The sequence below is a fragment of the Trachypithecus francoisi genome, unplaced genomic scaffold (assembly GCF_009764315.1).
Source record: "Trachypithecus francoisi isolate TF-2019V2 unplaced genomic scaffold, Tfra_2.0 Lachesis_group2, whole genome shotgun sequence".
Lineage (NCBI taxonomy): Eukaryota > Metazoa > Chordata > Mammalia > Primates > Cercopithecidae > Trachypithecus > Trachypithecus francoisi.
The window spans coordinates 169605914-169622704 of NW_022681465.1; the positions used below are offsets into that span (position 1 = coordinate 169605914).

At 38.0% G+C, this 16791-nt stretch overlaps 1 protein-coding gene and 1 pseudogene across 1 annotated transcript in view; both read right to left on the reverse strand.

Moving 5' to 3' along the window:
• SNX2 (sorting nexin 2) overlaps positions 1-16791 on the reverse strand; it is a 58453-nt gene that overhangs the window by 30327 nt on the left and 11335 nt on the right. Inside the window, exons 2-6 of the mRNA XM_033181433.1 lie at positions 13942-14059; positions 8843-9006; positions 6465-6531; positions 6276-6319; positions 4828-4969 (exon numbers count right to left, since the gene is read on the reverse strand). Of these exons, the coding sequence (XP_033037324.1) occupies positions 4828-4969; positions 6276-6319; positions 6465-6531; positions 8843-9006; positions 13942-14059 (535 nt within the window). The remainder of the gene's footprint in view (positions 1-4827; positions 4970-6275; positions 6320-6464; positions 6532-8842; positions 9007-13941; positions 14060-16791) is intronic.
• Positions 12775-12907, reverse strand: LOC117066294 (annotated as a pseudogene).

Consider the following 16791-nt stretch of genomic DNA (forward strand, 5'->3'; position numbering starts at 1 on the left):
TGAGCCAAGATGGCGCCACTGCACTCCAGCCTGGGCAACAAGAGCGAGACTCCGTCTCAAAGAAAAAAAAAAAAAAAAGAAGTTTTAAACAACTTAATCCACGTTAAATGTATTTCAGTTGGGTGTGGTGACTCATGTCTGTAATTTCAACACTTTGGGATTGAACCATCCCTGTAGGGGGGGATGGTTTAAGCCCAGGAATTTGAGAGTAGCCTGGGCAACATAGTGAGATCCTATCTACCAAAAAAAAGAAAACAAAAAATCAGCTGGGCATGGTGGCACACCTGTAGTCCCAGCTACTATAAGAATAAAATAAATTGTATTCTTGCTCTGATACCTAGGCTGGAGTGCAGTGGCTTGATCGTCGCTTACTGCAGCCTCAAACTCCTGGGCTCAAATGATTCTCCTGCCTGCCTCCTGAGTAGCTAGGACCACAGGTGCACATCACCATGACCAGCTAATTTTTCAATTTTTTTTTTTGTAGAAATGGGGGTCTTACTATGTTGATCAGGCTTAAATGTACTTTAGATGATTCTACAATAACACAAGCATTATGTTATTTTTAAAAATTGGCAAGTTTTCTATTTTAGGTAAAAAATTCAAGCTAACTATAATTGTGGTAAAATAACCATATTGAAATTAGGATTCAGAATAGAATCGTGATCAAGAATAGAGGGTCTGGAGTTAGAAAGCCTACATTCAAAGCTCAGCTCTGTCACTGACTTGGACCATGTTACCTAACCTTGACTAACCTTTGTTTCCTTGCCTGTAAAATAAAGACAGTAAGTTAACCTCATAAAGTTGCTGAGAGGATCAACTGACAGAATGTACCTGAAGTACTTACCACAGTACATCAGCACAGTAAGCATTCCGTGAATGGTAGTTATTCCTATGCTTTAATCCAGGGGTCCCCAACCTTAGGTCATGCACCAGTACTGGTCCATGGCCTGTTAGGAAGTGGGCCACACAGCAGATGAGCTCTGCTTCCTGTCACATCCGCAGTGGCACTGGATTCTCAAAGGAGTGTGAACCCTATGAACTGAGCGTGCAAGGGATCTAGGTTGTGTGCTCCTCGTGAGAATCTAGTGCCGATGATCTGAGGTGGAACAGTTTCATCCTGAAACCATGCCCCACCCCAACCCCATCCGTGGAAAAATTGTCTTTCATGAAAACTGTTCCTGGTGCCAAAAAGGTTGGGGACCACTGCCTTTTTTTTTTCTTTTTTTGAGACGGGAGTCTCACTCTGTCGCCCAGGCTGCAGAGTAGAGGCGCAATCTTGGTTCACTGCAACCTCTGCCTCCCAGGTTCGAGTCATTCTCCTGCCTCAGCCTCCCAAGTAGCTGGGACTACCGGTGCGTGCCATCACGTCCGGCTACTTTTTTTTTTTTTTTTTTTGCATTTTTAGTGGAGACGGGGGTTTCCCCGTGTTAGGCAGGATGGTCTCAATCTCCTGACCTTGTGATCCACCCGCCTCAGCCACCCAGAGTGCTGGGATTACAGGCATGAGCCACTGCACCTGGTCAGGACCACTGCTATATAGGCTAGGCTGGTCATATACGTGGATAACATAAATATATCTGTGTCACTGTCCCCTATTAACATTTGGAGCCAGTCAGAATCAGTAACAGAAAAGGATGCTCTTAGGATTTAGTTTCTAACTTCTACTTTGAATTTACATGAGGTATTTATTATACTGTAATAATTCATAGAACGCTGAAGATTATTAAGGCAGAAAATCAGTTGGAAACATAATAACCTTAGGCATGAAAATTTAGTTTTTAAAATATTTTTGTCAACATGTAAGGATTAACTAAGCATATACAGCTACCAAAATGAGATAAAATAATATGTTGTTTTACCTCTTTTGGTATGTAAAAATGTTGCATGATGAAGTCAAAAAAAGACATTAATAAAAACAACTATGATAAATAAAACAAGTTCTCTACAGAGATAACAGGATGCCAAAAATACCACTACAATAGTTTAGAGTAGAAGAAATAAGATTATTAAATTATTAGCAGTTCTAAAGTAGAAGAAATAAGATTATTAAAGATTAGCAGTTCTAAAATATGGTTCAAATACCTGGAGGGTTTCAGAGACCCTTAAGGGGGACAGGTGGGTGGGTACAAAGTCTATTTTCATAATACTAAACTATTATTTCGGTTTTTTTACTCTCATTATTTCATGAGCGTTCAGTGTAGTTTTACAAAGGTAATATGATGTGTTATTTCAAAACAAATTGAGTGCAGAATCAGATATAAGAATACAATTATCCTCTATTAAGCCAGAAATTAAAGAGATTTGCAAAAATGTACAAGGAAAAAAAAGTAAGCCACCCTTATTAAATTTGTCTTGCAGAATTTATTTCACAAAGGTTTCACATATGATGAGTTTATTGTTATTTTTAAAACAATAAATAAAAATTTTAAAATGTTTTCAAAGGAAATGTCCATAAATATAGCCCACATAAACAAAAGTTCCTTAGGGTCCTGAACAAATTTTAAGAATACAAAGGGGTCTTGAAAGACCAAAAAGTTAAAGAACCACTAAACTCAATTTTTGAATTAAAAAAAGAAAAGAATATAACAAATTCATCTAAATACGTTAGGTTTTGAAACCATAACAGGTACTAATAACATTGCTTTATAAACCTAATGTTTAAAAAAGTAAAAACAATAATTTAAAAATCAGTAAATTTTGGCTGAGCATGGTGGCTCCGGTCTGTAATCCCACCACTTTGGGAGGCCAGACAGGAGGACTGCTTGGGGCCAGGAGTTTGAGACCAGCTTGGGGGAAAAAAAAAAAAAATCAGCAAAAATCTTTTTTTTTTTTTTTTTGAGATGGAGTCTCGCTCAGTTGCCCAGCCTAGAGTGCAATGGAGCAATCTTGGCTCACTGCAACCTCGGCCTCCCTGGTTCAAGCGATTCTCCCACCTCAGCCTCCTGAGTAGCTCGGATTTACAGGCGGGAGCCACCATGCCCAGCTAATTTTTTTTTTTTTTTGAGACGGAGTCTCGCTCTGTCGCCCAGGCTGGAGTGCAGTGGCTGCATCTCAGCTCACTGCAAGCTCCGCCTCCCGGGTTTACGCCATTCTCCTGCCTCAGCCTCCCAAGTCGCTGGGACTACAGGCGCCTGCCACCTTGCCCGGCTAGTTTTTTGTATTTTTTAGTAGAGACAGGGTTTCACCGTATTAGCCAGGATGGTCTCGATCTCCTGACCTCGTGATCCACCCGTCTCGGCCTCCCAAAGTGCTGGGATTACAGGCTTGAGCCACCGCGCCCGGCCGCTAATTTTTGTATTTTTGTAGAGATAGGATTTCACTGTGTTGGCCAGGCTGGTCTCGAACTCCTGACCTCAGGTGATCCACCCGTCTTGGCCTCCCAAAGTGCTGGGATTACAGGCGTGAGCCACCATGACCAAGCCAAGATCACACCACTGCACCCCAGCCTGGGCAGCAAAGCGAGACTCTGCCTCAAAAAAAAAAAACACTTTCAGATTAATCTAAGTATAAAGAAAAGTAATGGTAGTGCTCACTTTGGTAGCACATGTACTAAAACTGTGAACAATACAGAGAAGATAATTACTTTAAAGGAAAAAAAAAGAAAAAGGTAAATAAAAACCTATGACTGAAAAAGCATTGAATAAAATACTACAAAATTTTGAGATGACAGGTGTCTTTTAATGGTGGGCCTATGGAGGTTTCCTCCTCTTTTGTAATTTTCTGCAGTTTCTTAACTAAGTCTTTATTGCTTATAGAAGTACAAATGTGGCCGGGCACAGTGGCTCACGCCTGTAATCCCAGCACTTTGGGAGGTCAAGGCAAGTGGATCACAAGGTCAGGAATTCAAGATCAGCAAGGCCAATATGGTGAAACCCCATCTATACTAAAGAAACAAAAAACATTAGCCAGGTGTGGTGGTGTGTGCCTAAAGTCCCAGCTACTCATGAGGCTGGGGCAGGGGAATCACTTGAACCCAGGAGGTAGAGGTTGCAGTGAGCCAAGATCACACCCCCACTGCACTCAGCCTGGATGACAGAGTGAGACTCCATCCACCACCCCACCCCCCAAAAAAGTAGAAGTGTTTTTAAACTCTAAATTGAGGTACGAAATGAACTAAGATGAGTTTAAACAGCTCTTGTATGAGCCAAGGCTAGTGTATAGCTGAGGGTCTAACACCTCCATCCCTTAGAAAAATGTTAACATATTAAGAATAAGTATTCTCTGATTGTGACTCAGTAAAATGGTAATCTAATGACCCTAAAAGGTTAGGGTTTCCAACTGCTTTTAACTTGGTAAATTTTAACCCCAATTTTTTTTGAGACGGAGTCTCACTCTGTTGCCCAGGCGTGATCTCAGCTCACTGCAACCTCTGCCTTCTGAGTTCAAGTGATTCTCCTGACTCTGCCCACCAATTAGCTGGAATTACAGGCACATGCCACCATGCCTGGCTAATTTTTGTATTTTACTAGAGACAGGGGTTTCACCAAGTTGGCCAGGCTGGTCTTGAACTCCTAACCTCAAGTATCTTCCCACCTTGGCCTCCCTAAGTGCTGGGATTACAGGTGTGAGCCACCACACCTGGCCTCAACCCAGTATTTAACATTATTGTATTACATAAACAAAAATCCTCAAGTGTTAGAAAATAAAACTATTACCAATACATTCTTCAATCCATGCATGATTAGTATAAATGAAATATTTAAATTCAGTTATCTCTACATATTATAAAATGTTGACAGTGAATGATTAAGAAATCCACAAATCTATCCAGTTAAAACTGAACTAGTAACAGTAACAAAAATTAATTTTTGAAACATTTGTGCTTACCTACTATACTCTTTTCTGGAGCTGGTGGCACAATATAACCAACATGTAAATATTTGCTTGCTAATTTGCTGTGCAAACCAAGAAAGTCACTGAATCTTCTTTTCACTGAAAATTCACTCTTACTGAACATGGAAAGAGATGTCTATAAGTGAAGAAGAGGTATTTCAAATTTTGAATAGTAAGCAATTATTCCACAAATTAAAGTTATACATAATTGTGAACACACACATATATCTACTTTGCAAAAGAATGCAGAGTATCTAACTAAAAAAAACCTAAACCATAGATTTTACAGAACCTTAATAGGACAAAAAAGTATTTGCATTATTCTATCTTAACTGATCTTATTCACTCTATGTATGCTAACAATTCTTAAATCTTTACATTTGGCCCAGGTATCTTTCAAAGCTTCAGTCCAATATATCCAAATACCCCTCCACTTAAATCTCACTGGCACTTCAAACTTACCCTATTTCCCCCTGCTGGAACAAAAGTTCTATAAGATGCCACCCTTGTCTGCATTGTTTACTACTCTACCCCAGTGCTTGCAACAAAGTTTGACACTATGGTAGGTGCTTAATGAATATTTACCCAATTAATTAACAACTGTCATCCCCATCCTCACTGTGTTCCTGCCCGTGTTGCCTTTCTCCATGGATCACTCAGCTGCAAAGTCCCTCTAGTCAATAACCTAGGCATCCCTCTCCTTCCTCATCACTTATATCCAAGTCCTGTCAATTCTACCTCCTAGGTAACTCAAGAAGACACTTCACTCATCTCCAGAACCATTTTCTTAGTATAAAGTATTACTGCTCACAGCTAGAATTGCTGTGACAGACACTCCTTTTAAGATTTGAAGGCATACAATCCTTTAATCATTGCAGTGTCCCTGTAACTGGAAATCCTGACCTCTACTTTGACCCTCCCAATTCATACTGAGGCCAAAGAAATATTCCTAAAACAAAAACCTAATTGTGCCACTCTTCTCTGAACTTCTTTAATGGCTCTTCATTATACTTAGGATGAAGCTAAACTCCTTAAAATGTGGCTGCTCATAATACACGAAGTCTTACTGCTAAACAATTCAATTATGCATCACTTCTAAGAGATTCTAGAAAGCACAATGCTTTCTTGACTTTTGGCTTTTGCACAAGCACATTCCTCACCTGGAACAAGCATTCTTCTTCTTTCCCCACTCCTCCTCATCATTTCCCACATCTATGTCTTGGCTTAGGCATCCTGAGGTCTGAATTAGGTCCCATCCTGCATACTCTCACTGAACACTACAAATCAAACCACTCACAACTCATTGTACCTACTTCTTGGCAATCTTTATTAGGTGATAACCTTTATAAAGACAGGGATCACTTCTACCTTAATCATAGCCATATCCTTATACTACACATAATGAGGGCTCAATAGTTTTTTTAAAAGCACAAAAAGCTCACCTTTGTTGTTACTCTATATGCCATATAGGCATTCATGCCATCACCTACAAAAAAAGTCAAACACTACTATTAAAATCACATGCATAAAAATAAAACTCATTTAATACTATACTGATGTATGAAGAAAAACAATACAAAACCAACAAACTAATATAAAGCAAATACAAAATATAATAAATATTGACTCACCAACTTTCTCTGGATCTGATACACCAATTTCTATGTCAAAAATATCCCCATTTGCTTCTTCTTCAATCTAGAAAGTATAATTTATTTTTTGGCATTAAAAATTATAATTTAAATTATTGTCATTACACTAATTTTTATCATCTATTTTCTGTAACAGTCACTGTCACAACAAATAATTTAGCCACTCAGCACTCCATTTTTGAAAAACAATAAAAACTTTCACATTTCCTGACTTTATAAATAAAATACACACACACACACACACACACACACACACGAAAAAGACCATCTGGAGAAGTAACAAGTTTTTCTTTTTTTTTTAAAGACAGAGTCTTACTCTGTTGCCCAGGTGGGAGTGCACTGGCTCAATCTCAGCTCACTGCAACCTCTGCCTGCTGGGTTCAAGCAATTCTCATGCCTCGGCCTCTCAAGTAGCTGGGATTACAGGTGTCTGCCACCACACCCAGGTGATTTTTGTATTTTTAGTAGAGACAGGGTTTCACCATGCTGGCCAGGCTGGTTTCGAACTGCTGACCTCAGGTGATCTGCCCACCTCGGCCTCCCAAAGTGCTGGGATTACAGGTGTGAACCACTACGCCCAGCCCAAAATCTTGTGTTAATTCCTCAGATGCAGAAAAAAATGTTTTAGTCTTTTTGTACAAATATTGTGGGATTTTTTGTTCTATATACTGAATCTTCAGATTCAGATTACTAAAAAATTATCTCCTTAATTAATTTTAATACTAGCATTTTTCAAAGTTCTATCTCTACCCCTTAATACCAAGGAGGTAGGTACTCATTACTTTTATCAGTAGAACCTTACATACCAGCAGAAGTGATTATACTGAAAAGCAACTTTAGTATCAAGATTTCTCGAATTATCTAATAAACACATGTTCTTCTGGAGGCCAAGGAAAGCATTATAAACCTCAATGAAAAAGCAGTAAGTGGGAAAAATGATAACCCTATGTCGAGACTTCAGAGAGGCCCTTGTAAATGCCATTAAAAATAAGCAATTCACACATTAGCTCTGCAGGAAAGCTTTGTTATTCTCAAGCACAAAGTTCAGAGATTATTCAACTTTGCAAATTTTTCAAGGCAATTATTAATAGTCTAACAGTATCTAAATGAAAAGTGTTTTGAACCATAATTGTTTTATTTCAATGTTGTCTTCTTGTACAGATATTTTTAAAATAAAACTTTAAAAAATCATTACATAAAAGTATATAAATTTTCAGTGTGCAGTTCAATAAATCTTCACAAAGTGAACACATCTTTGTAACCAGAACCTAGATCATAAATAAGCATCATCACTACAGCTCAGGAGGCCCTCTAATGCTTCCCCTCCAGTTACAACCCATTCTTTACCTGCCAAAATAACCACTACCCTGACATCTAACACTGCACCTTAGTTTTACCTGTTTTTAAAGTTCATATATTAGAATTACATCAGTGTTCTTTTATGCCTTATTTCCCTTAATATTATGTTTGCGAGATTATTCATATTTTTGTATGTGGTTATTTAATCATGGTCATTTTAATGACACTATTTCCATGAATGACTTTTAAATATATAATTTTGCCATTAAAATAACCTCCATATTTTTATTTTCCCAATTCATCTTGTCAGAAATTACTGCCAAATCATAAGAATGTACGTTTAACTGATATACATCCTCCCTTCTTTTTTTTTTTTTTTGAGACCGAGTCTTGCTCTGTCACCCAGGCTGGAGTGCAGTGGCCGGATCTCAGCTCACTGCAAGCTCCGCCTCCTGGGTTTACGCCATTCTCCTGCCTCAGCCTCCGGAGTAGCTGGGACTACAGGCGCCAGCCACCTCGCCCAGCTAACTTTTTGTATTTTTTAGTAGAGACGGGGTTTCACCGTGTTAGCCAGGATGATCTCGAACTCCTGACCTCGTGATCCGCCCGTCTCGGCCTCCCAAAGTGCTGGGATTACAGGCTTGAGCCACCGCGCCCGGCCTCTCCCGTCTTTTTCAATAGCAACCTTTAAGTATTAGTAGTATTTATTACAAATTTTATCAAATAAATTTACACAAAATATCACTTTATTGTGATTAACAGTTTTCAAAGCACTTTTATATATCATCTGACCAACAGAGAAACCCAGAGAAACACACACTATTATCATAAAATCAGAAATGACAAACTCCTTCACTTAACAAGGTAAATGATATGCCCAGGTCACTGGGTAGAGTGGGGGAGATGGAAGCCAGATCCCATAACTTATTTAGTCCAAAATTCTTTTCCCAAAATGTCTGAAAGGCTTTGATTAGAACTGACTAACAGCAGAGTGATGCTGGGTTGGGAAAAAAAAAGGTATATATTTACATATTAATTTAGAATACATTTTCCTGTACCTCTTCCCTGGATCTATCAAAGATCACGGGAGCAGACATACTCTTTGATTCAATTCTAGGAGCAATTAGTGTCGTAGGAGTGACAGGTGTGACTGCAGGAGAAGGTTCCGAGGATAGGATAGGTTCCCTTTCAGGGCTGTCCAAAGAAACTTCTTCTGTGGCTTCTAGACATAGATTAAACAAGTTAGTTAAGAACACTGGCAAGCAAACCCCCAATATTCTACATAGCAGTTAATGGATTATAACAAATATTTTTATATTACCCACAAATAAAAAATAATGTCATTTAAAAATAATTGTGATAAAGGAATTTTATGCATCCTTCCTTAGTTATTTATCACAACTTTAAAATCAACTGTAACTTTGTTGGTTTTAGAAAGAATCCTATTAAGTTAGCTTAATTATACTAGTGGTAGGGATAAGGCTGAAAGAAAAGCAATGATGTAGATGATGCCACATTTGTGTTTGGATTTGTAACATCTTATACTTGTGGTAACTTAGCTTTCAAATATTTATTTACACTAATATTATGATTATTTTATACATATAAACACAAATTTGATGGTGGAAGTCCGCCCACAACTATTTTAATTTGGATTAAAAACTGGTTAGGAGGCCGGGCGCAGTGGCTCACGCCTGTAATCCCAGCACTTTGGGAGGCCGAGGCGGGCAGATCACAAGGTCAGGAGATCGAGACCATCCCGGCTAACATGGTGAAACCCTGTCTCTACTAAAAACACAAAAAAATTAGCCGGGTGTGATGGTGGGCACCTGTAGCCCCAGCTACTGGGGAGGCTGAGGCAGGAGAATGGCGTGAACCCAGGAGGTGGAGGATGCAGTGAGCCGAGATCGCGCCACTGCACTCCAGCCTGGACGACTGAGTGAGACTCCGTCTCAAAAAAAAAAAAACTGGTTAGGAAAAGCTACAAAGTTAGTAATCTAAAGCAATTAATTGCTAAAGATTACTGGATATTAACTGGATACACAAATATGACACAAAACAAACAGGTGTTCAGGTTTTAAATTAAAATGCCCACTCACTTGAAAAATCTAATACTAATAATTTTAAAAAATCAAACCAAATCAATAAACTGAATGTCTACAGGCTACATAACATTCTGCTAAGTGCAACAGAAAAACACACAAAAATGTAAAATATCATACCTGCCCTCAGAGAGTTTATAATCTAGTTGGGGAAAACAAGACATAAGCATGTGGGATGTTAAATAATAATAAAAGACGTAAATAATAGCCAGGCAAACAATGAAAAGAAGGTTATAGAACATGTAATTGCTACATAAGCCACAGAACAACCACTACAATTTGAGTTGAGACAGGAGACAAAAATCAGGAACAGTTTACAAAATAGATCTGAGAAGACTGAAATGGGTAGAGAAAAAATGAAGGAAGAATTCAATGAAAATGGAATAATAGCATATGCAAAAAGCAGAGCCAGGAAAGGGAAAATTACAATTGATGGCCATAATGTAAACCACAACTTTGCTGGTTTGTAGAATTGATACTAGGAAAGGCAGGCAGGACCTCAAGGAAAACACAGGACCAGGCCAGTGGTTTCTAACCTGAGGTTCTTAGATTCTTAGAGGTTCAAGATGGTGGTAATGATAGTCAGTGAACCATTTTAATCTTAATACCTCAAGGTATAGCAGTAATAGCATATTTACCTGAAATAAGGTTATATATGTCAACATTTTATCAAGCTATGCTTACTGGTAATCTCATATTGATGAGATCCTTACTTAGTATAAATGATCTCTTTATTTTTTCATATTAAAAGCGAAAATGATCAATAACTGAAAATCTTTCAAACTACTGTAACCAGAAGAAGGAAAATGGACTATAGATGTTGAAACAGGATACAGATAAGCCTACCAAAACAAAATAAAGCTTATACGCTACTTCAGGCTGTGATGATTGCTGGTATTTATTACTCTTTTTGTAAAGAAATGAAACCAATGAGTAATATGATAAAGTAAAAAAGCAGTATATCAAAGCTACAAGTGTGAGATCTTTACAACAATAAGCAAAACAACAAGCACCAAAGAAAACAAAAACCCCAGAATCTGAAAGAGACACTGTTATTTGGCAACAGACTCACAGGCAAAATATTGTGAGAGATAGTAACTTTACTGAGAAATCAGTAGAGATGAAGTCATTTAAACTTTTTAATCACATTTTACTTTACTGATACTGAGTTTTGTGTTATTTACACTAACAGGCTGCTTCATTCAAAAACTGTAGGATTTAGATTCAACATACTAATATATAATCTGTCTTAAATTTTCTTCATGACACCTTTTAGCTTAATTAAACCAATATATTACAAATTCACAAGGTTTAATTTAAAGCAGACCTAAAGGTTCAGGAAGATGCTTCATAGGTGCTAACTATAAAGATTAAATGTTCCTTGGAGACATGCTTTGAGATATGTATAAACTGATTATGTCAATGTCACTACAGTAATATCTATATTCTTTCCTCTAGTATAGGAGGAACAAATCAAGTATAGTTTTCTCATTACTGAACAATAGTTTTCACCATCCCAGTAACATATGCTGCTTCCTATTACAGTTTCCTAGAACCATAGTCCTCCATAGAAGGAGGAATGCTACACCTGCTAAAATGTATTATAAATAAGAATCAAGCATAATATTCGTTCGTTCATATAAAAATGATCAGATTAGGTCTTCAGTCACTTAATGATGTCATTATCAAATACAGCTGAGTTTAAGATGAAAGCTAAATCACAGAAAAAGTTTCTATTTTTAGGTTAACAAAGGAGACAGATGACTATGTTTATTGTTCTTTAGTTCCCATCTCTCTCTTTTTTAAAAACAAACACTGATATTCACCATATTTGATTCACAGCATTTAGTATAGACTGCTAGGTAGAATAAAACACTATAAAGATTTTTCTGGCTGGGCTCAGTGGCTCACACCTGTAATCCCAATAATTTGGGAGGCCCAGGTAGGAGGACTGTTTGAGGCCAGGAGTTCAAGACCAGCCTGGGCAACATAGCAAGATCCTATCTCTACAAAACATGAATAAATTATCCAGGTATGGTGGCACATGACTGTAGACTTAGCTACTTGAGAAGCAAGGGTGGGAGAATTGTTTGTGCCCAGGAGTTCAAAGCTGCTGTGAGCTATCATGGACCACTACACACTCCAGCTTAGGTGACAGAGTGAGAACCTACCTAAAAATTGTTTTTAATTTTTATTCTAACCAAGCTAAGTGGGCAAATATCATTGTATAGCCCTCACTTGGCTAACTCTTTGATCAGCTGTGCATACTGTCAAAAAAAAAAAAAAAAACCTCGCATGTACACAAACACACACAGACACAGTTCTGTTGTTACAGTAAGGTTTAAACATACTCATCTACATAGAAATCTGAGATTATAGGGTGAAGGAGTCTTTAAGAAAATGGATAATTTAAAACCTCTTTGTATGACCCTATACTATTAAAGGAATACACAGAATTTTAGATTAGTACTTGATAAATAGAGAAAGAATTTGTGTCATATTTTAGCATAAGATACAAATACCATGAAACAACTTTGAAAGATTGCCTGGAAAAAAGTCCATGAAAGGACATAATAACAAATACTGTAATATTACAACTTTGGTTAACTGTGATTTTAACTCTAAGTTGTTAGGTGGCTTAAAATTTTAAAGAGAGAACATGATGGTATGTGGTATCATACTTTTAATGTTGTGATATAATAAAATACGTGAATTCATCTGCAGTGACAACTTCTCATGGATTGAATCAAGGTGTAAATTATATGGATTTTTGTGATGGAGGATTGTATCTTCAAGCATGTTTGCACAAAAACACAGATATTGAACCACCATGAAAGTTGAGAATATAATTATTCATTTTTTAATCTTTTTTTCTTTTTCCTTTTTCATGTGAGATGGGTAATGTGCCAATACTACAGCAAGGTTTGAGGGAAGCACATCTCACAGATTAGTGTGAAGTCCCAATCTTACGAGTTAAAATGTTTAGTGTGAAAATCCCAAGCTTATGAGCCACAAAAGAATCCATTCATATTAAGTTTTAACTCAGTGAAAGCCAGTTCAGGTAAATCAGGCCATTAAACACACAAAATAGGCCGGGCGGGGTGGCTCAAGCCTGTAATCCCAGCACTTTGGGAGGCCGAGACGGGCGGATCACGAGGTCAGGAGATCGAGACCATCCTGGCTAACACAGTGAAACCGCGTCTCTACTAAAAAATACAAAAAACTAGCCGGGCGAGGTGGCGGGCGCCTGTAGTCCCAGCTACTCGGGAGGCTGAGGCAGGAGAATGGCGTGAACCCGGGAGGCGGAGCTTGCAGTGAGCCGAGATCCGGCCACTGCACTCCAGCCTGGGCCACAGAGAGAGACTCCGTCTCAAAAAAAATAAAAAATAAAAAAAAAATAATAAACACACAAAATAAAATTTACCATTTTCATTTTTGTGTCATTAATTTTAAGGAAGATGTTGCTTTTTAATATTAAAACATTAATTTTAATTTTAAAGCAGAAAATTGTTAAAAAGAGTCCTTTTTTTCTTAAGTTAGGATGAACTACACCAAATCCTGCCCCTGTATCAAAAACAAATCCCTTAAGCATCAATTTATTCACCTAAAAGTGGGTCAAATAGAACAGATGGTAAATGGTACAGCAATTTATTAAAACAGCTTTCAAACATAAATATAGGATAATTTTTAAATTCATAGTTTAATTTTGCTTTGTGACAACTTGTAAGCAATAAAAAGGTACAATCATTGCTATTTCCCAAAGTATGAGTATCACAATCATTAGTCTTTTGCATCTAAGTACTGCCCCCAATCAAATTATAATATACAATTTATTCTCAAATGCTTACAGCCAGAAAGAACCACGTTTTTGCTTCTCTGGACAGTGCACATTTTTCATACAGTGATGTGATTGGAAATTCCCCATCCTTCTAAGTTGTTACACGAGCTGCCACTAACACTTTACACAGAATTTCAGTTTTGTTTTAGATATTTTCTATCTAATAGAAAATATACTGCAATTGACCATTATTAAAAAATAAAGACATGACAATTACCTGCAAAAAGATCTTCTCTGTCATCATCTAATCCAACTTCTGTGGGTTTGGGGCCATTGGAGTTTGCACTAATATCTTCTGCAGGAAGACTAGCTGGTTCTGGAGATGATGGACTTGACTGTTACAAAAGAACAATAATAGGTAAAGGACTGGCATGTTTAGCTGTTGTAACTCTGTCACCATGTACTACAGAAATAGAACATTCTCTTGGTAAGAATGGAGGAAAGAACAAGAACAGCTATTTATATTTCCTCCTCTGAGAGTAAGAATGAACTAATAACACACTTTTAACTCATCATCTTTCTTAACAAAAAGTCACTTAAGATTTAAAAAAGAAAATCTTTTTTTTCCTATTTTTGAGAAAGGGTCTCACTCTAGGCCCAGGCTGGAGTGTAGTGATGTGAGCTTGGTTCACTGCAGCCTTGACCTCCCAGGCTCAAACGATCCTTCCACCTCAGCCTCCAGGGTAGCTGGGACTAAAAGTGTACGTCATCAAACCTGGTTAATTTTTGTTTTTTGTTTGTTTGTAGAGATGGGGTTTCACCATGTTGCCCAGCTTGAACTCCTGAGCTCAAGTGATCCTCCCACCTCAGCCTCCCAAAGTGCTGGGATTACAGGTGTGTGCCAACGCCACTGGCCAGAAAACCTTTTCTAGTCATCCCTTTTAGAGGTACTAGTTTGTCATACTAAGTCATAATTAACAAAAACCAAATTTAATATTTTACAATCATATACAGCAGAACCAAAACCATATCATGTCCCTTGATTTTTTTTTTTTTTTTTTTTTTGAGATGGAGTCTCGCTCTGTCGCCCAAGCTGCAGTGCAGTGGCGTAATGTTGGCTCATTGCAAGCTCCGCCTCCCGGGTTCACGCCATTCTCCTGCCTCAGCCTCCCGGGTAGCTGGGACTACAGGCGCCGCCACCACGCCCGGCTAATTTTTTGTATTTTTAGTAGAGACGGGGTTTCACGGTGTTAGCCAGGATGGTCTCGATCTCCTGACCTCGTGATCCGCCCGTCTCGGCCTCCCAAAGTGCTGGGATTACAGGCTTGAGCCACCGCGCCCAGCCCCCTTGATTTTCAAAAATCCCTAATTTTGTTTTTGTTATTGACATGTTTGTTTTTTATCCTGGTGGAGGCAGATATACCCAAATACCAAAATTCCACATGACTCAATAGATCCTGAAAACATGCTGCATGTCCAAGAAGTTCAAAGCACTGCTTTACTATAAGAGAATTTACTACTAGTTGAATTAAGACCAATTATTCTAAAATTTCTATCGCATCAAACTGAAAATGTGACTTCTCAAGACATTTATATTTCATATAAGCTAATGACTATTCTTGTGCTTTTTTTTTTTTTTTTTTTTTTTGGAGACAGAGTCTCACTCTATTGCCCAGGCTAGAGTGCAATGATGCAATCTTGGCTCACGGCAACCTCCACCTCCACCTCCCAGGTTCAAGCGATTCTCCTGCCTCAGCCTCCTGAGTAGCTGGGATTACAGGCATGCGCCACCACATCCAGCTAATTTTTGTATGTGTAGGGGGGGAAGGGGGGCAGGGGCAGGGGGCAGTCTTGTAAACTGAAGAATGTGGGGAAAATCCCAGAGAAAAACCTAGAAAAGGGGATCCCCTAATTCTGAGACTGAATGTGTGCAAATCTCAGGGTCAACCCTGAGCAGCACACGTGTAGCCAAACAGCACAGCAATTTTCACAGACTGGAAAACTCAATTGATACTTGGGTCACTGTCAACGTCCCAGACTAAGACCTGAGTGGTGCCTGCATGAGACAGACCCGAAGAAGCAAAAGCTTTGAAAACTGAACTGAGATTAGAACCACTGCCTACAGAAGGCAAAACAGAATTTGTAATCTGAACCTAAGCAAGTTGATTGCCTGACAAAACAAAAAAATAAACAAAAAATCCCAATAGTCTCCAAAGGATTATAACAGGATGCAGAGTTTACACAACATAACATTTTGGATGTTTAAGATATAGTCCAAAATTATTTGTCATAAAGAGTCCAAAAAATATGACCAAATCTTACAATCAACAGATGTCAACCTAGAAATAACCCAGATGTTGAATGTATTATTTTTAAAACTTTTAAAAGCATTTCTAACTATGTTGTATGAAGTAAAGGTAAACATATCTGAAGTGAATGAAATGACAGCTATCAGCAAAGAAACAGAAGCTGCTGCAAAAGAAGAAAGCTGCTACAAAAAAAAAAAAAGAAAGAAAAGAAAATGTCAGAATTGAAAAAAAAAAAATTACCTAAAACAAAAAGTCCACATAAGTGCAATAACAGAATGAGCTGTTACTGAAGAGAATAATGGGCTGTTACTGTTATTGACAGAGCAGAGTTAGTGCAATTGAAAATAAATCTATAGAAAATATCCAATCTGAATAACAAAGATAACTTCTCCTGAGAAAAGAAGTTGAAAAAATGAACAAAGCCTCGAAGACCTATGGGACAATACCAAAATGTTCCAGAAGGAAGGATGAAAGATTGCTGCAGAAATATTTAAAGAAACAGCAGCTGAATTTCCCGAATTTGGTGAAAGATATAAATGTACAGATTCAAGAAGCTCGGCAAACCTCAATGAGGCTAAAATCAAAGAATACTATGCCTACACATGTTAGATTCAAACTGCTGAAAACAGAAGCTATAGGGGAAAAAATATAAGCAGCTGGAAAAAACAACATGTTTTCACAGGGGAATACCAATTCAAACAACTGTGGATTTCTCATCAGAAATCACAAAGGCTACAACGCGGTGGAAGAACACTTTCAAAGTGTTGAAAGACTTATTGACCCAGAAACCTATAAGCAGTGAAAACATCCTTCAGGAC